This window comes from Trachemys scripta, chromosome 9 (assembly GCF_013100865.1).
Source record: "Trachemys scripta elegans isolate TJP31775 chromosome 9, CAS_Tse_1.0, whole genome shotgun sequence".
NCBI classification, from domain to species: domain Eukaryota; kingdom Metazoa; phylum Chordata; order Testudines; family Emydidae; genus Trachemys; species Trachemys scripta.
In genome coordinates this window covers 93,795,609-93,816,098 of record NC_048306.1, presented here as the reverse complement: position 1 = coordinate 93,816,098, position 20,490 = coordinate 93,795,609, and the positions used below count along the sequence as shown (strand labels likewise).

General features: G+C 40.0%; 1 protein-coding gene and 1 long non-coding RNA gene across 3 annotated transcripts in view; one reads left to right on the top strand and one right to left on the bottom strand.

Moving 5' to 3' along the window:
• The window catches only part of LOC117882491, a 41,317-nt gene extending 23,993 nt beyond the window's left edge, over positions 1–17,324 (bottom strand). The window contains exons 1-5 of one of the 2 annotated variants that reach the window (XR_004647033.1): positions 17,249–17,324; positions 12,874–12,983; positions 9,784–9,879; positions 8,066–8,192; positions 377–467 (exon numbers count right to left, since the gene is read on the bottom strand). This is a non-coding gene — a long non-coding RNA (uncharacterized LOC117882491). Of the gene's footprint in view, positions 1–376; positions 468–8,065; positions 8,193–9,783; positions 9,880–12,873; positions 13,379–17,248 lie in introns of those variants that run through there. The other variant, XR_004647032.1, reaches the window with a different exon arrangement.
• The window catches only part of CCDC39 (coiled-coil domain containing 39), a 31,193-nt gene extending 11,035 nt beyond the window's left edge, over positions 1–20,158 (top strand). The window contains exons 8-20 of the mRNA XM_034780776.1: positions 396–499; positions 949–1,081; positions 3,925–4,119; positions 4,842–5,006; positions 6,701–6,838; positions 8,106–8,314; positions 9,960–10,083; positions 11,128–11,287; positions 13,372–13,478; positions 16,937–17,077; positions 17,269–17,448; positions 17,729–17,817; positions 19,698–20,158. Coding sequence (XP_034636667.1) covers positions 396–499; positions 949–1,081; positions 3,925–4,119; positions 4,842–5,006; positions 6,701–6,838; positions 8,106–8,314; positions 9,960–10,083; positions 11,128–11,287; positions 13,372–13,478; positions 16,937–17,077; positions 17,269–17,448; positions 17,729–17,817; positions 19,698–19,866 — 1,914 coding nt within the window. The 3' untranslated portion in view covers positions 19,867–20,158. The remainder of the gene's footprint in view (positions 1–395; positions 500–948; positions 1,082–3,924; positions 4,120–4,841; positions 5,007–6,700; positions 6,839–8,105; positions 8,315–9,959; positions 10,084–11,127; positions 11,288–13,371; positions 13,479–16,936; positions 17,078–17,268; positions 17,449–17,728; positions 17,818–19,697) is intronic.
• The last annotated feature ends 332 nt before the right edge of the window (positions 20,159–20,490 follow it).

Sequence of the window (20,490 nt, the reverse complement as noted above, 5' to 3'; positions counted from 1 at the left end):
TAAATAATTAAAATGTATAGGGTCAGATTCTCACCTGGTGTACATCAATCTGATTTCATGGGTTTTGCCAATTTACACAAATTGAGAATCTGGACCATTTTTTTTTTCATTTAGAGAAAACACTTTAAAACTATCTAGAATAATCTTTGCATTGTAGAAATACAGGTTTGTTAGCAAAACTAGCAAATCTTTTGACATTTTTGATGGGGCACCGGTGGCGGATTGTTAATATTTATGTACTTACAAGAGAAAGTATTATCCAGTTTCTGGTGTTGGTAATGCTTAACAGTAAGTGAAATTTCTGAAAATTAATTGTTTATAAATGTACTAAAATGTTTCACACTACAAAATAGAATAAGTGATCCCTTTTACTTACTTACTTATTTATTTATTAGCTGGATACTTTAAAAGCCACTGTGGACAGAACTGCTTCTGATTTAGAATCTCTGAGAACAGAAATGTCCAATCTGAAGAAAGAAATCCAGGAAAAACATGTCAGGTAAGAAAGATAAACTTTTTCTAAAAGTTTATAACATTCTGTAACAATCAGATTCATACCTTAAATATGGAACCTTAAATAATGTTGGATACTTAAGTAGTCAACTAGCAGGATATTTTGTGACACAGCTAGACTGTCCTAGTTACTCTTTGGACAAAATAGCTTTGAAATACTCCCTGTGAGTCTCATCTCAGTGGAGGGGGGAAAAATCTGTGTGGGCCCTGGTTGTCATCTTATTTTTTATTTAATTTTTGAAATTGTGATAACAGACAGTGTCCATAACAGTTGTCTGAGATGGACCTAAGTACTCTACACAGTTACATGCCTTTAGATGAATATAATGAATTGTTTTATTAGATTTACTTCTCAATCAACTGCTCTAAACATTTTTAGCAGTGTTTTTTGTGTACCCTTCATTTTAACCCATTGTGCCTTGTAACTTTGTTCAGGCTAAGCCATGTTAAAGACCAGAATGTGAATCTTTCAAATAAACTGAAGTTTGTGACTGAGAAGACATTGAGTTTAGAAGAAAAAGCTTTCAGGATGGAAGAAATACTAAAAGAAGAGGAGAAAATTGTTAAAGTAAAACCTTTTTGACAATATCTGCCACTGAGGATTAATGTAGACTTTACAGATTGTGTTTGCGACAAGCATTTATGTATGGATTAAAATTGAATTTATTTATTAATTAATGTGGCCTGCATCCATTCCCCCTCAAACATTAAAGTACGCAGAATTCAGTCGGATCAGTACTTGGATAGTAGATCGCTAGGGAAAGCCTTGGTGTTGTGCGTAGTGGTATGTGGATTTGATAGGTGGCATTCTTCCCTCTGAATTGGTACTGAATCAAGGCATGGTATTGAGGGGGCACTGTCAACTGGAACTGCCATCTTTCAGATGAGATATAACCTAGATCTTGACCACTTGTGATTATTAAACATCCGATAGAATTTCTAGACAAAGGTCATTTAATCCCAGATTTGAGGCTAAATTTTAAGGAGCTATTACTAGAAATGGGCAGAGAATATTAATTCCATTTCATGGAGGATTTTAAGATTTTGAAATCTGATTTTGTTATGAGTCAGAATGAAAACCAAAAAGTTCACATTTCTACACAAAATGGAATAACCATTCTCTATCCACATCTACTGGGAGCCAGGGACTCTGGAAGCTCTGGGAGCTTGGGATGCTGACGAACTGTGAGCCTGTATACTCTGGGAGTCTAGGATTTTCAGGTCCTTGGATCCCCATCAGCCTGGCAGATGAGCTTTCCTATATTTTATTTTAAAAAATAAATAAATAAAACACCAAACTCCCTGTTTCCCAATTTGTTAATAATTCTTTATAAATATGTTTAGCCTCTGACAGATCTGATATGAACCTTTGACATTTTACTTGATGATAGGGTATGGGAGGCTCTAAAGTTGTAAGATGACCTCATTACACAAGTGTCAGAACAGGTGTTCTCAAACAAGTGACAACAAAAACTACAGTCATGCACACCATCACATACCGTATTTTGTTTCTGCCGCTTATTTTTCCCAAACCCTGTCTTATTTTTCAAGCAGTAGCTGTGTGAAATGCTGCTCTCATGATAGGATTTGGGACTTATTTCATAAACTTTGCTGTTGTGTTATAAAGTTACTATGTACATTAAATTGCACGTTGAATATTAATACACAGTTTAGAGAAAATGAGCCGTAGCTATATACATAGATTTTAAAAAATAGGGTTTGCTATTAAAAAAGATTAAATAATGCAGAAAATCTGAAAACTAGCTGGAATTATATAACATTTCTGTAAATTGAAAACTGCATTTGCTTCCTCATAAATCTGTTACTAGAGTGGCTAAGCCATTAGCAGGGTTTCTTTACTTACATATGTGGCGGATAACCCAAGCTGACACTGAGCTTGGCAGCTCTACGGCCTCGGGGTAATATTTTAAATAAGATGAACTGTTCTTGAACAATGTCTGTAATGTATTAGTCAGAAGCATGCTTTCCATCAACATTAGGCATGCATGTCTATTCGCCACATCTATTAATTTACTGTGAAAAGATATTTACTGAGAACAATACAGACAAAATCCTATTCGTTGCTTGTGCCTCAGCTTCCTGATGTCTCCTGGACTCTGTAGCAAAGCAGTGTTGTGGGGACTGATTCTTATCTAATGCCCATATCTATTTTTGGGGACCTCTTTTTAAAAGGACGAAAATGTTTTTAAAATACATTTAAAAATACAAAAACTGCTTAAGACCTTAATGACTAAGGGCCAAATTCTGATCCTTTTTGAGTTGACAGTTTTGCCATTGTTTTCATTAGTTAAAAAAATTGGCCCTAACTGGACACATAGGTGGTCATAGAAATTAAAAATAAATATGTATTAAAAACAAATTAAAAAAAATAATTTCCTCTCTTAGGGCCTGATCCAAAAGCCATTTCCCATTGACTTAAGTGGGCTTTGGATCAAGTCCATACTTGCCCCCAAATTCCTGAGTTCAGGGTTCCATAATTCTCCTTCAACACTTATTCCAAAAATAAAACTTTCCCTTTCAACCCACCTGCCTTCAAGACATCTCTCAATGTTATTAACAACGGTGGGAGAAATGCAAAACTTTGAATTCAGGTCTTGGCAAGTAGAAATCCTTTGTTGCTGTTTTTTAACAGTTAAGCATATTATTTTGTTAATGATTGAAAATCTTAGAGTTTTTGTATATATATATTTCTAATACATTTCAGGCCACATTAATGTTTTTACCTGCCATAATTAGAGTTCAAGATTCTATCCCACTACAGTTGATAACATCTCTAACACCTAAAACAGAGCAAGGAGCTGAATTTCCTACATTGCTTCAGGTGTTAATGGTATCAACTAGTAGCATAGAAACCTCATCTTAGGTCCTGGCAGGTATGAAAAGAATGAAGTGATTTTAAAATGTATGAATATATTTTAAAACAAAACTATATTATATACACATATTCTGCTATACATTTTGATTGTTAAACAATCTTGAAAAAACATATGGTAAGTCATTTGTAAGAAATCAGTACAAAAAAGCAACCCTATTTTACAGGTGTCTATTGGAAGGCAATGAGGGGTAAGACTGGAAAGAGGCAAGAATTTATAGTTTGCTGAAATGGGGAAGAGACTAAAAGAGACAAAAGTCTCTCGAAAGTGCACTCCAGTACTTTTGAAAGGACAAAACTTTAAGGACACATTTTTATCCTCCAAAATCAAAGACTTTTTAAACCAGCAAACAGTTTCTGAAACTTCTGATACTAAAATTTCATGCTTCCAATACCTCATATGTAGAATATTTTATATGTATCATTTTTTTCTATGAATGATAAAGACTAATGTGTGTTTCTGCAAGGCATTACCCAAAACTGACTTTTTGAGTGTTTAATGAGTAATTTATCATCAGGAAAAAGAAACACAAATGAACCAGTTGAAAGAACTCCATTTCAAGAAAACTCAGGAGTTACAGATACAGAGGGAGAAGGAGAAATCTATTATTGCAGAAATCGAGGGAACCCGAGCATCACTTAAAAACCTTAACAGTCGTTTACGCATACTTGATGCGGACACCTTAAAGCAACAGGAAATCATGTATAATCAGGTAAAAGTATTAACAAGCCCTCAATTTCATTTGTGATCGTTCTTTGGGACTAACATGTGAATAGCTTGTTTGGGTTTTTTCTGTCTTTAACTGCTTAGAAAATGCTGTTTCTGAAATGATCAGTGCTTGTGATGAGTTTTGCAGTTCCATCTCCCCAGGTGCGTGAATGAAATTGAGTGTGTGTACGTGAATTATTTTTTGTATCTTCTGTTCTCCACTTTAATTTCCCAAATCAATTCTTCACTTTGACTCCTCTGAACTACTGATGCTTCGGGGTAAATTTTCGAAGTGATACAAGAGAGGTACATGCCCAAATCCTGTTATTTGCTAATGGGATTTATGTGCATATCTCCTATGCACTACTTTGAAAATTTGCCCCTTTATATCAATTTCCACTGGTGAGGCAAGATTGCAACACTGCTGTAAGCCTCCCTATAGCTGACTCCCTATCTGTGCAGTGTGTGCTTTGTTACACTTTTAGGAGATTACTTATGATCCATCATCACACACCAGTCATTTAAGAGTATTTTGTTAATGTTTCACATTAAAATGAGAAGGCTATAGGCCATATATTATTGTAAAATAACAATAGCTTAATTAGGCAACTGTCCTAAAGTCAAAATTTAGTTCCAATGTTTATATGCAATGATTTAGCATTATAGAAAGAGCTATAATTATTTATCTCCGTCTCTCAATTTATTTTTTAAATATAATTTTAACAGGATTTTTATATTCAGCAAGTGGAACGACGACTGTCACGGTTAAAAGGGGATGTTAATACAGATGAAAGGCAAGTTCTGGAAGCTAAAGTTGTCGAACTTACAAAGACCTTAGAAGAAAAGAAAGATGCATATAATCTTTTACATGCCCAGCACAAGAAACTTCAGGTAACTTACTTACAATATCATCTTTGCTGATATACATTTTAGAAATCTTAACAAATTAGTTTAGGGAGATTTCTTCTTTATTCATTAATCTGGTACTAGGATGTGTGAACTTCATGTAAGTTACACAGATAACCTCACTTCACACTCCTCTGATGCTTTAAATCTACTTTATTTTCAAGCAATCGGAGCTAAAAATGAAGCTTTTCAAACTTTTCTTCAAAATAAAGCATCAGTAAGAGACTATTATTCTATGATAATATTGTGTTCCATTGACACTAGCTCTTATGTATTACTGTATAATTGCATTGTTTTTGTCCAATTAGGAGTAAAGTTTTTAATTGTTTAAAGGAAAAAATGTTCAAGTTCACAGGCCCAAAGGTTGACCCAGTTCTTGTACAAGCAACTTTTTTCTTGTTTTTAAAATGTTCCTCTAGGACAGTGGTTCCCAAACTTGTTCCACCACTTGTGCAGGGAAAGCCCCTGGCGGACCGGGCTGGTTTGTTTACCTGCCGCGTCTGCAGGTTCGGCTGATTGCAGCTCCCAGTGGCTGCGGTTCGCTGCTCCATGCCAATGGGAGCCGCTGGAAGCGGCGCGGGCCGAGGGACGTACTGGCCCTGGAGCAGTGAACCGCGGCCACTGGGAGCCGCAGTCGGCTGAACCTGCGGACGTGGCAGGTAAACAAACCGGCCCGGCCCGCCAGGAGCTTTCCCTGAACAAGTGGCGGAACAAGTTTGGGAACCACTGCTCTAGGAGATCTTATATATTACAAATCACCCAATTTGCATATTCAAGTTACTTTACTTGCAAGCACAGTTACAGTGAAATGTATAAATGCACCTAAATTGTTTCAACATCAGCCCATCATGAGTTTGACACACCAATATTTGTGTTTTTTGTGTATACATGTATAACTTCTCCTCTCATCCCCAGGTTATCCCCCAAATTTTGGCCTTTATTTTGTTTCTTTTTAAACAATTTTCAGACTATGAAGACTTGCTCCTCTAAGTAAGAAAAGTCTAATTTAAAATGAAGCATTGGAGCATATCATGAGTAGCTTATTAACTAGAAGCTTAAGAGATAACTTGATCGTGGTCTATAATTACCTATATACGGAGAAGATATTTGATGCTAGAGGGCTCTTTAGTCTAGTAGACAAAGATACAATAAGATCTAATGGCTGGAAGTTGAAATCATCAAAGTTCAAACTGGAAATAAGATGCACATTTTGAACAACTAGTGTAATTAAACATTGAAATAGATGTCCAAGGGATGTGGTAAATTCTCCATCACTTGGGAGTCTTACCCAAAATTGGATGTCTTTATAAAAGATATGCTCTCTATCGTTCAACCATAAATTGCTGGGGTAGATACAGTGAAATTCTATGGCCTGGGTTATGTAGGAGGAAAGACTAGATGATAATAATGGTCCCTCCTGGCCTTAAAATCAATGACTGCATGAATATGAAAGTTGTGTATTGATGTTATAAAAGGGTTGCTTGCACCCCACTTAAAATATTTCAGTAGCACCATGGAAAAGAACCCATTGTGCTAGGCACTGTACAGACAGTACAAAAATATAACAGAGAACGTCCCTGTCCCAAAAAGTTTATAATCTGTAATTTTTAATTAATTGCTAGTATTTGGTGTAATCTGTTTCCAATGTAATGAACTAAAAGCTATTTATTTTCTAACAGAGCGATGTCCATTTTATCAAGAGAGCGATGGATAAGACAGGAGAAGAAATGACAGGTCTGATGATCAGAATAGATGAACTAAACCTTTTCAATGACAAATCAGATAAAGAGTTAAAAAAAGCCAAAGCTCTTAAGCAGGTATGATGATAGTTTGTGGCTTTTTACTAATGGAAAGTATGAGGTTTTTATTTTGTTTTGTTTTTTAAGAATAAACCATCTAAACACTCTTAATGAATAGTTCGGGGATTCTTTTCTACTTTCTTTTGTGCAGGGTCATCTCCTCCCAGAGGGAAACCCTCTGGAGTTTCCTGGTCTTTCAGCCTCCCTGTAAGACCCAGATCTTCAAATGAAGGACAGTTTAATGGCTATTGTCCCATTAGTTGATAGTGTCTGGGGAGGGTGTAGAGGAACTGTAGCCTCTTATCACCTCAAGTTGTAGGGCTCCATTGGGAGTTCAGTTACCATTGATTAAGTCCCTTGCATTTATGAAGCAATATCCATTTGGAGAATGCTTTGCTGCTAGAGACGTATTACTGATGTTTCTTTGAGAAATCATTAATCTGAAAGTAGCATTAATTACAGATAGAATATCCATGGAATTGGCAAGGGATAATGTTGTGAAGAGCAGATGAACCCCAATTGTTCCTTCTACCCAGTCTCCAAAGCCTTGTGGAGCCACAGCTCCAAGGTGACCCTACAGAGGGACTTACATGGAGAGGGAAAAGGAGGAGCTAATACTCTTTGGCTAGCATGCCCCAAACCCAGATGTTCACCCTCCAACTTTGAGACTGATGTTCTGGCTCACTAATTTAAATATCATGTAACAACAAGTAGGATGCACCAAGTACACATAATAATTGGTATCCCTTCCACTTTCATCCTTTTTGCAAAAATCTTTTGTTTTTCTTATGTTCTAAAGTCTGAAACTAAGACTTTTTTTGTGTTTGCTTTTTATTTCTCCCAGCAAGGCTCATCAGCACAACCTTGGGAGTATGAGTTTGGTAATGTAGGCTCTGTATAAATCACAGCTATCCTTTTGTTTTATTTTGATTTCTTAATTAGAACCAATTTTTGTAAAAGTCCTATTCTTCCTTTTGCTGTGAGACACAAGGGAGAGGTGCAAAAGCCCCTGAAGCACTTGAAAAGGTGCAGCGGGAGCTTTGCAACAAGCACTTCCCTATCCTTTTTCCTGTCCCCAAGAGAACTCTGGGTGGTCAAGGCTCTGCTGAGACTACAGCGTAAAACAATAACCTAAGTTCTGGTTATTGTGATACAGAAATACTGTTTAAAGAGTGTTTTACAGGAAACTGGAATTTCTAAAAATGTGTCAGTTTAAAAATAAATCAAGTTGAAAAGCATACCTACCTTTTAATTTTGTATTATTTCTCTTTTTGGCATTTGATAGGATTTGATGATTGAAGATAATCTCTTAAAATTGGAATTGAAACGTCTTCGAGATACGTTGTACAACAAGGCAGAGCAAGTTCTCTCACTGGAAAAACGAAAGCTACAGTTAAATACAGCTATGGAAGAAAGAACTGAAGAAATTAAGGTTCACAAGGCAATGATTGAATCACAAATAAGATTTGTGGAGCAGGAACGGCAAAGTGTAAGGTAGTTACCATGTATTTTCAAAACATTACCTCCAATGTTCTTAACAGTAAATGGGAAAATAGAAACACAATACATTAAGATGTTTTCCAAAATGTCTGGGTGAACTGTGGTCAGTTTACAATTTTCCTCTCTTAAACGTTTCAAAAATCAGCTAGTAGATTCTCTGTCTTTAAGTACAGCATTAATAAATTAATTTCTCAGACATCATTTTTTAAATCACTTTTATATAGTGTCTTTCATGTGGGATCTAAAAGTGTTTACAAAGGGAGGTAAATATTATCCTTATTTCCCAAACAGAAAGATTGAGGATTGTAAGTGACTTGCCCAAAGTCACACAGCTAGTCAGTAGAAGGGGCTGGGAATAGAGCCCAAGTCTCTTGATGCCAATCTCCTGCTTTAACCACTAGGCAAATATCTCTTTACTCTCTGCTATCCCCCATCCTATCCTGAACAAGAAATCATCATTTGTCCAATATGGAAATATGTCATCTGGTATTGTAAGGAATCTGTAATTGCATACCTACAGACATCCAGAATCTCTTTAAGCTCGAGTGGTAGAGGTCTGGGCTTTTGAAGGCAAAGATCCTATGTCTGACCCTCCACTGCTGCATTTGTTCAAGATAGCTGGTGACTACATTGTCTGTATATTTAGAGCTAGTTATAATAGCTAGTTAGAACAGCCAAGTCATTTTTTATGAGAGGACCTACTCATCAGGAATAAAGTAGCGGAGAAAACTCTGGTCTTCACTGGTGACCCAGTAAGTGAACAACTCTTACAAGCATTCTGAGAATCTCCATTAACAGTCCCTTGTAGTAGAGCTTTTAATCTCCTGTAGACCAGAAATGGTACACATATACCAGTTAGTTGATTACACTGCGGTAAATGGATATTAGAAAGTTACAAGAAAGCACAGACTTCTTTGTTGCCTTCATAATAAGAGAATTAATTCAAAATATTTGTTATCTTTATTTCTGACCTCCTAATATCGGTCTTGTAGTGAGTGGTTAAATCTAACTAGGAAGCTAGCAAACACTCAACAGCTGAGTTGGCATCGTTTTATTCACCCTTCTGCAAACCACACCCCACGCAATAGGAAATTAGAGTGATTTAGTGTGACTAAAGCTTAACTCCTCACCCAGAGCGCAGACTGTATGTTTTTCCTTTGACAATTACGCAGCTAATTAGTACTTGCCTGTAATTTGATTTGGGGTTGTTGCCTGCTGTTGCTTATTCTCATTTAGCAGTAGCAATATTAAGAAATGATCAGCAGGGGGCATCTTGTGCAGCTGTAGGACTTAAATGCCAAAGCTTTAAAATTTGGGGCTTGGGGGAGGTATATTACAGAGCTCCCTGTGATGCGAAGGATCTGAAATTTGTCCACTTTAAGCAGTAGTGTGAGAGAAGTTGTGGGGGTGGGACGAGGACCAGATGTCTGGGGTTGGGGAGGACTGGGAACAAATAAGCCTACCTGACAGCAGTAGCAGTACTGCTTTTATGGCTAGCTCCCTGTGTATGTTCAAACTACTGTGGTAGCAGCAAGTGTAGCTATAATAGAAGAAATAGCCTAAAAAATGGTACAAGACAGAAACACATATTTTCTTAAACATCTCACTCAATGTGTGTTCACTTTCTTCCATCAATCAGTGCTGAATTTCAAGACCGTCTAAGTAAAATTGAAAAACTAAGATGCAGATATGAAATTCTTACCATTGTCATGATGCCTCCTGAAGGAGAAGAGGAGAAAACTCAGACGTACTATGTCATTAAGGTAGTTAAGTTACTTTACTGCTGGAATGCTTTTAATCAACTAAAAACTTTTCCATTATCATCATAAGTATTGGTTTAAACTATAGCTTCCCCTATTCTACTCCAGTTTCAACTCCCTCATCTCCAAGACAAACACCTTGACCTCCCACCTGTTGCCTCTGTTGGAGAAAGGTCTTAGGCTGCATTCTTTCCTGATGTCTTGGGGAGATGACTCTTTGCTCTTTACCGCATTCCCAGAGTGCAGGATCTTCTAACCAGTCTGCTCTTCTGAATGGCATGTGGAATATCAGGACCTTGGCCCAAAATGCTTTGCAGGACATCCTGCAGTTTACTCTCATGCTTTCCGTTATACTCAATTTGGAATAGGATTTAAACAAAATAATTATGGTACAGATTTCAGCTGACTACTACTTCAGAGCTAGATTTCAGTAAAACTCTAGTTTAGGCCCCAGTCCTGCAAGCTGCTCTACGTGGATGAAACCTGGTGCTCACACAGTGCACCACTGATTTAATTTTTATTTGTTTCAAAAATTTGAAATGAACTTACCTGTCTGGTCAATCTGTTTTATAGGTCACAGCAGATATTATAGCCACTCTATTGAAATCCCCATCCAAAAGGAAAGGAGTAATCATAGTGTTCTCTTTTAGTCTTAAATTTGTATAATCCAAGAACAACCTTATAGTTAGAGAGTGTTTTGGACAACTTATCTCACCATATGGTTTTCAAACCTAGAAGAAGCAGAACTTTCTGGCTACTTAGTAGCTAAGGCGTCTACAGTGAACACACATGTGAACCCCTGTGCCCACATAGAACCCTAGGGAAATCAGCTCTGCATAGGTGCTCATGACAAGATCAGGCTCGAAGATTAATTTCTTGTAAGAGTATAGAAAAAGATTCTGTTCTTAACTACTTAACATCAAGTATTCTTCTGTTATTGTCATGATATTATTAGTATGTTTCAGTAAGACCCATGCAGCCCAGAGACAGCCATCACAATATGTCTGTTTGATTACTTCTCTCTTAGATCTCTGTTTTTATTTTTAGGCTGCCCAGGAGAAGGAGGACCTTCAGCGTGAAGGTGATGACTTGGATGCAAAGATCCGCAAAGCTGAAAAAGAAGTCATAGCCCTGCAAAATACCATGCATGTGCTTAATAACTGCAACAGCAATTACCGGAACTCTTTTAAAACAGTGACAGAGACAAGTATGTAAAATGAACATTGTTATTACTTATGTGTTAGAGATTAAAGCATAAACCAGGGACACTGGAGCGAAGCAATGATATTAAAGGGCTGTATCCTGAATAAATTAGCTACGGAACACACTGATAGTAGCAGAAGAAAGAATAATTTTGAATGTTGCTGTCAGTTCACCAGGGCAGAGTAGGTACAGGAAAAAGATGCTATAAAGTTCAAGTTTTTTATTTTTATGCAAATTCTTAAACCTAAGGAAGGGTTGTGAAAACTCTCGAGTACAGCAGAACCACAATAGGGAGGCATAACGTGTTATAGAGAGACTGCACAAAGTGCCTCCACTGAAAGTCCATTCATCAGTGATAGAAGGAATGGCCAGTAAGTCTGCAAGTACTTGAATCCAGTGTAGGGTTACCATACATCCGGATTTTCCCGGACATGTCCGGCTTTTTGGGCTCCAAATCCCCGTCCGGGGGGAAATCCCAAAAAGCCGGACATGTCCGGGAAAATCGGGACATGCGGGCCGGCGGTCGGTCGGGCCGGGGGCTCGGGGCCCGGTGGTCGGTCGGGCCGGGCCGGGGGCTTGGGGGCCGGCGGTGCCGGGGGCTCGGGAGCCGGCGGCGGTTTGGGGGCTTGGGGGCCGGCGGTGTCGGGCCGGGGGTGCTCGGCCGGGGGCCCGGGGGCCGGCAGTGCTGGGGGGGGCCGACCCAGGCTGGAGACTCGTCTCCTCCCCCCACACCCCCCTTACCTGATTCAGGCTTCCCGCGAATCAAATATTCGCGGGAAGCAGGGGAGGGGGCGGAGTTGGGGCGGGGACTTTGGGGAAGGGGTGGAGTTGGGGCGGGGGCGGGGCTGGGCCGGGGCCCCGTGGAGTGTCCTCCTTTTGGAGGCTCAAAATATGGTAACCCTAATCCAGTGGCAGCACAGCAAGGCACAGTGGTTGTGAGGCACTGGTGAAGGCAGGTCCCTTATCGACAGTATTGTTTGTTTCCTGTTTTCGTTATAGGGCAGTGCTGTTATCTGGTAAAAAGGTGAGTTGAGGATTGTGCCATTGTTTGTGTACTGCATAGACAACTTTAAACAAGTTGAATCCCTACTGTACAGTTTGTGGAATCCTGTGGGACTTTATGTTGTTTGCCTTTTGTTGAGAGCTCATTGCAAATTTACAGCTTTCACAAGCTGCTTTTACAATCAGTCTTCTTTGTTTAGTCTTATTTATGCATCATTATTATCAATGCTATCAATAACGGTGTGAAGACTGGGCTTGTTATTTAACTTTTGCGCCCTCTGCTGGCTTTACAGCAGTGGATCTTAAATCCTTATCCTTGATAAACGAGTCACTTTTCCCCTTGTTTTTAGGTGACTAGTTTGTGGAGTATTTAATTAAAAAAAAAAATTTTTTTGAGGATATTCCCTGTAATTTTATAATCCATTAAAAGCAGGTACGGTGAGCACTTTAGGACACAGACTTCCTGTAAAGACGTCCTTTTTGGTGGTTCTTTTAACATTTCATGTATACATTTTATAGTACATCAAATATAGTATTTATTTTTTTGTTATATAGTTGAATAACAAAATTATAAGTCTCCTAAAATACCTGTGGTAATAATTCTGCTGGAAAGTCCTGGAGGCTTCTCAGAAGCACTGTAGATAACATTAGAATGTTTAAGGCTCCCCCTTGCCCTGGTAGATGCTTTAATCAATGACCTAAATAATCAAACAGAGATTAAAGTGTTTCATAGGGTGCTTCAACCTTGTATTACCAACTATACTTCCTTTCTTTCGATTTACAAATACATCTATTGTTCAGCAATTGATCATTGCAAGATCAGGCAGGTGAGTTGCTAAATGTACTGCCCAGTTTAGTATAATGCACAGTTGCAGATCCTCAAGGTCGCCTGGCAGAAGACTTCTGTTACCCTAGATATGGCCATAAATGATGTCTCTGTGTATTGTACTTGAATACATTTTGGTGCACTTATTTTAAAATACAGCAATAGTCTGTCTTTGGGATGAAAATCGAATGTCCTAAACATGTTAGTGTGCACACCTTGTACAATGTTTAAACTCTAACTCAGAGTGTTTGATATTGTAGGTGAGGAGTACAAAGAAAAGCTGCAATTAGAAGAAGAGAAAAGAGCTGCTGATGAAAAATACAGATACAAGCGAAGACAGATCAAGGAGCTTCAAGAAGACCTTCAGGTAACGGGCACATGAGATTGCCATTTGTATAGGTGAAGCCATAGTTTTCCTTAGCATAGGAAATGTTTTCCCCCTCATGGATTAAGAAGCATTCTGGGAATATTTTTTCCTCGCTCTCCTTTGTGAATTTTCTGCAACCCCTTTCCTGTTGCTCATGGACAATAGATAAACTTTTCAAAAGTGTCAAACTCATAGAAGAGTCCAAGTCCCATTTTCAAAATGACATAGGCACTTACAAACTTAGGTGTTATTGATTTTCAAATCATTTAGGTACCTCTGAAAATTTTACCCAGTATTGGTCATTCTTACTACATATGAAGTCTACATATATGTAAACTACACATAGTGATTTATGTAGTTATTCATCCGTTGTCCGGCCACCCTGGAAGAAAGTCAGGTAGCAATTGCTGTGGTTTAATTAGGCTGCAACTTTATTCACTTAAAATATCTGGGAGTACCTGGCAGTAGATTGTATAGTGAAGGTCAACCTTTCCTTATTCATTTCCATGTAATCCCCAACCTAGTCCCAGCCATCCCATTGCTGGGACCCCACAACCCTTCCCTTATGTGAGGTAAAAAGGAGCTGTAAAAGGAGGGGGCTGGCTCCCTGGTGTATGTGATGTAGGCACTCCAAACTCCAATTCCTCAGCTCCCTTAACAGATGCTTTCTTTCAAACCCTTTTCAGGTCTATTTTATCCGACAACCCTATTCCTTCCATAATGAGTACCCGCACTGGACATCTCCCATGAGTTTTTTGTACTAAGTTATGCTATTATAACCTATCTCCCCTGCCCTACCCCACCAGTTCCCAGATCTGTTGCAGGGAAGACGAATGCCTTCTGCACTGGACATCTGCCACAAAGAGGTGCCAGCAATTTAGTTTGGCTGCTTCCCATTTCCCAGTGCATTCTCACATATTTACAGTCCTTCGTTAATGTTGGACAAAAATATGTCCTCACCCCACCCCCCCTTACCTCTTCCCGAATTGTTTACTAGCATGAACAATAATTGCACATGGTGCCTACTCCCAGGCCATCAGCTGGTCCCACGGCACACTCCACCTTCCATGCTGGCTCAGAATCTAGGCCCAGCTGTGAACCTCCAGATGACTGGAAAGCCTGCTTATGTGCCCAGTATACAATACTGTACCCACAGATACACAGCATTAGTCCCTTGGCCCATTTGCTTGGTTCTGAAATTGGAAACAGGAAAATGAGCTCTGATTCCCTACATGGGGTCTTATGTACATCTTGTATGCATTTGAGTGCCACTGCCTAATTGCCTGAATTGCTGTAGCCTCCTAGCCCTAGTTAGGCCGCAGCTGTTGTGATTCCAATCCAGAATAAGTGGGAACACACTTCATGTTCCGGGAGTTCCCACTTTGTGAGCCCCCTTCTGAAAACTGTAACAAATTGGTATGTTGTGAGGGGCCTGCCATCCCCATGACTGAGTCCTTAATGCGCATGCTGGGCAAATCCTAATCTTAACCACCCTCCTATAGCATTATGGACTCCCCTTGCCCCCAGTCTATTTTTGAGATCCTCAGGGTCAAGAGGACAGATCACTCCTCCACGCCAAAGCTCTTCGCAAAGTATCCCTCACTGACCCAGTCACTAGTTTACTGACCCTAAAAGCTCAAAAAAAAAAAATTGAAATATGAAATTGCTCAAAATTGTTAAACCTGTGCTCTTACACCTTAAATGTTTGCAGCACTGCCGATATTTGTACCACCTCAAGAATAGGGATGTAAAAGGTTAAATGGTTAACCAGTAAGCATGAGGCTTACCATAAACCAGACCTTAACCATTTACCCTGGCAGCTGGCCAGCTATGCCAGGCCAGAGCCATGTTGGGCTGGCAGGCCAGAAGGATCCTAGCCCAGGCCGCCTGGCTGAAGCAGCCCCAGCTGCAGTAGGCTTAGCCCCACCAGGCCCTCAGCCCTGGCCGCCCCGCCTGAGCGAGCTCAGTTAACTGATATAATTTTAATTGTTTAACTGGTTAACTTTTTTAACTGATATTTACATCTCTACTCGAGAGCCCTCATATGCCAAGGTTCCAGACTAGCTGTGCTGTCCTGTTGTGCTGTCTCCCACCCTTAAATCACAAGTGTTCCCACGCTGTGGGGCATGAGAGTACAACCAACACCCACTGACTACTCTGCAGTATGGAGAAGCCCAGGAAACCTCCCCTTCCATCCCCCCGTTCCTGCAAGGGGCCAACCAGTCACTATGGCATGGTATAGGAAGCAGTCAACCCTGCCCCTACAAAGAGCCATTTCTTTTTCGTCTTCTGGCTCAGGCTGTTGCTGCTGGTGGGAGTTACCCCTCCTCCCACACCCATTCCCACACATGAATGGGAGAGAGAGACTTCAGCTAGGTCTGCAACCCCTGGTCCCTTAAGGGGGTCACTAACCCACCCTGTGACAAGAGGGAAACAGCCACATGGCTTTGGGTTGCTGCTTCTGCCCCTTCTGACTCATCCTCATAGGGACCCATTGGTCACTGAGGCTCCTGGAGATCTCCAGTGCCATTTGGTGGAGCCCTGCAGTCCCATGTAAATAGGAGGCAGAGAAGCTTGCTGCAGTTACAGCAGCTGCTGCTGGGTGATTGATGAAAGCCTGGTGTCCCCTCGTTATTGCTCAAGGGTGTTTCTCCTTTCTCCCCTGCCTCCAAGACCCTGGCTTTGCACCTCCTTCACCACACTGCCTGGGAGTATGCTATCTGCACTCTTCCACTTTGTGGTTTGGGGCATCTTTGCTTCCAAGCCATGTCGACTAAAAGCCCCCATCTGATGCTCCAGCCTGCTTACTTTTGCTGCTGTGAGCCTCATCCCTGTAAAAAAGGGCATCTCTGAGGCTCCATGGGCTATAACTACCCCACCCCTTTCAGTCAGCAGGAAGGGCAGTACCTCCCATACCCACACCTGGTCCAGCTGCTTCCTGCTCTTCCCTGTAAGCTTTCTCCCCACTTATCCCTCTGCCCCATTATAGGGGAGCCCTTAAAAAGAGACAATAACCTCCTTTCTTCCAAACAGCTGGACAAGGACTCCATCCCTTTGAGCTCGCGTTAAGCATGTTATGTACAGTTGATTAACAGATCATACAAGTAAGACAACTGATGGTAGGGGTTGTCTGATCATAGTTCTAACCCATTTTAAAGATGGAGGGTCGGCTAGTTAGAAGTTCAGATTTTTAAAATTGACAGTCAATGGGATTTTGACGCCTAAATCAGGTATCAAAACACAGAGGTGAAACCCTTAAACGCCTTGAAAAATCTGGGCCACAAGCAACAAGAGTAAAAAATTCTGAGTTGTGATTGAGAGTCTAATACAAAATGTTAAGTGCAATAAACTATTGAAAAGGTATTAATCACTGTATATACTGCTTAACATTCACATACTTTTTAAACTAATAACATTGTTCTTTGATGTTCAGGTTTGATCTGTACTTATTCTTTCAGAGTATGGAAAACACTTTAGACATCATGATAAAAGAGGAGGCTGTCTACCAAGAAAAAACAAATCAGAAGCAAGCTCAGGTTTTGCAGCTGAACAAAGAAATAGATCAACAGAAGCCAAAGTTAGAAAGAGTCATGACACAGGTTGGTTTAATAAATAAGTGACAACTCGTATGTTATTGGCTTGAGTTATAGTTGGAGTATAGTAAAAATGCAACATAAACTTAAAATTTAAGTTTGTTATTAACAGTGTTTGGCCTTTCATAAAAGGTATTTAAACTTTCACAATATTCAACTTTGTTAAATTGCATTTACCTGTTACTTTATGCCAAAAGTGTTCCAGACTATCTAAAGAAGTTCGATCATTAAAGAAAAGTAAAACGAAAACGCAGGAGGAAGAAGACATTGACCTCCGTGAGCTGAAAGACTACAGCAGAACCATTGACAAATTGTTGGTTGATGTCTTAGAAGCAAACCCTGATTTAACTCTACCCTTTCAAACATACTTTCAACAGGTAGCATCTCTAATTGACTTTAACTGTTATTGAAAATGTTGACACTGTTATAGATAGTAAAGAACAATTAATGGATTACTTCAGTGATTCAAAGGCCTTGTGCCGCAATTTCATAAAATACAATATAGCCATTGTGAAACACGGGTCATGCTGTTAGCATTGAAAATAAGGGAATATACTGAAAGTAGCTGTTATCACATATGGTATCATAGAAATCGGTAGTGTATGTGTCATATATCCCACTTGCAAAGACCAATAGTAGATCTCTTTTCTCTTCTAGTCCTGTTTAGAACTTCCTACAGCTGCTTCCATAGGTAGTCATTACAGTTCTAGATCATCTTCTTCACAAAGCTCAGTGGCCTCTGTCAGGTGAGTGTTTAAAAAAAAATGTTAATACTGTACATTATTATTGTACTCCCACGCCGATTTTTCCTTTTGTCCCTTCTTGTTCATCTCTATTGGCTAGGAAAAGCTTCACTCTAGATGTGTGGACAAGTCCTATGCCTCTGTCTAGTCTAGTCCATTTCACTTCAAATCAGGACAATAATTTCAGACTTCCTTGGTAGCAGTGCTCTGAAATTGGTTATCATTCATTTTTCCCACTCTTCCCCTTCCTACTTTGCTCTTTCATTGGAGCACAGTTCACTTTTAGATGATTTTCAAATTGATTGAGGACCCAGCTCTTCTCCTTACAGCTGGGATTTTTTTGCACTTGCAGTCTTCTGGACTATTAGTCTTAAACTCAGTTCCCTTTCCCATTACATATAAAGATTTTTTTATTTTAAAAAAGCTTGTTCTGGTGGCTGATTAACAAACCAAAGTACCTTCTCTTCTGTTACAAAGGAAATATACTCTACCTGCGATGTTACAAATATTGTGGCTTGAGTGAAGTCTTCAGCTGTGACCAGACAAATTTCTTCTGGGTGTCTTTGGTCAGTAGTACAAGATCCTAGATGAGGATTTCTAGAGTATCAAGAAATAGAACGAGGAGTACTTGTGGCACCTTAGAGACTAACACATTTATTTGAGCATAAGCTTTCGTGGGCTAAAACCCACTTCATCGGATGCATGCAGTGGAAAATACAGTAGGAAGATAGATATACACAGAGAACATGAAAAATGGGTGTTGCCATACTAACTATAATGAGAGTAATCAATTAAGGTGGGCTATTATCAGCAACAGAAAAAACACTTTTGTAGTGATAATCAGGATGGCCCATTTCCAACAGTTGACAAGATGTGCAAGTGAACCAGCCTCTGATATGATGATGCGCTGCACATCTACCAATGTGATATGCCATCATGTGCCAGCAGTGCCCCTTTGCCATGTACATTGGCCAAACCGGACAGTCTCGAAGCAAAAGAATTAATGGACACAAATCAGACATCAAGAATTATAACATTCAAAAACCAGTCGGAGAACACTTCAACCTCTCTGGTCACTTGATTACAGACCTCGAAGTCGCAATACTCCAACAAAATACTTCAAACACAGACTCCAATGAGAAACTGCAGAATTGGAATTAATGTGCAAACTGGACACCATTAAATTAGGCTTGAATAAAGAGTGGATGGGTTATTACACAAAGTAAAACCTATTTCCCCAGGCTAATTTTTTCCCCCCCTACTGTTACTCACACTTTCTTGTCAACTGTTGGAAATGGGCCATCCTGATTATCACTACAAAAGTTTTTTTTCTCCTGTTGATAATAGCCCACCTTAATTGATTACTCTCGTTATAGTTAGAATGGCAACACCCATTTTTTCATGTCCTCTGTGTATATCTATCTTCCTACTGTATTTTCCACTGCATGCATCCGATGAAGTGGGTTTTAGCCCACGAAAGCTTATGCTCAAATAAATTTGTTAGTCTCTAAGGTGCCACAAGTACTCCTTGTTCTTTTTCCTGATACAAACTAACATGGCCACCACTCTGAAGCCTGTCACCATGTAGAGTATCGGGGCAAACATTAAACATCTTGCCCACATAGTTTGTAGAAGCTAGTTCCTTCCTCGCTCAGTTTCTCCCCCCCCCCCCCCCCCGATCACTGTTACTGGGAATCAGACTCCAGCCTTTTAAGATCATAAATGCATATGCTACTAACACACTTTAAAATGAGGTGCATTAGTCTTACAAAGTGCTCAGATGATCACTTAACTTGTACTATCAACGACACTCTTTTCCCTTCTTAATCAAGAGGGTTTTGTCGACATTCTAACTTTACGATAACTTTGTTTTGCCTTTTTAGATCAACCAGGAGCACCATGGGTTCAGCTTCTGGCCAAGCACCCCCACTTAAAATTATAGATCTGAGTTTATCGTTCAGTTCGCCAGCAGCAACAGCAAGTGCTGGTTCACGGCCTGCCAGTGCAGCTAGCAGCTCCAGTAGCCTTCAGAGCAGAAAGAGCCTGAAATAATATTTTGAACTCCACTACAGCTGACTCACATCACACTAGTGCTGCTGAATTGGTAAAATTGCTTTAATGCACATTTCCTTATTTAGAAGGATCTTCTGTTTGTTAGAAACATTTACTAGACTGAAGTACATATTTTAATTTAGTGGCTAGGAAAATGTATGTAGTACACAAGCAATGCGTCAAATGATCAAATTGGCAGAAAGACTGTTTAACAAATAAAACTTTAAATGAAATTGTGTCTAACTTGTTTTTTAACTTCTGCTATTATGCCTAAAGGACTTCTGGGAAATCCTCAAAATGTCAGTGATTCAAATTCTTAGTTGGCACAAGATCAGTATATATTTCTAGGGACACATAACTAGGGTCTTCCTATTTTCCCTCTAACACAGGGGTCGGCAACGTTTGGCACGCGGCTCGCCAGGGTAAGCACCCTGGCGGGCCGGGCCAATTTTATTTACCTGCTGATGGGGCAGGTTTGGCCAATCGCGGCCCCCACTGGCCGCGGTTCGCCGTCCCGGGCCAATGGGGGCGGCGAGAAGCGGCACGGGCGAGGGATATGCTGGTCGCGGCTTCTCACCCCCCCCCCCATTGGCCCGGGACAGCGAACCGCGGCCAGTGGGGGCC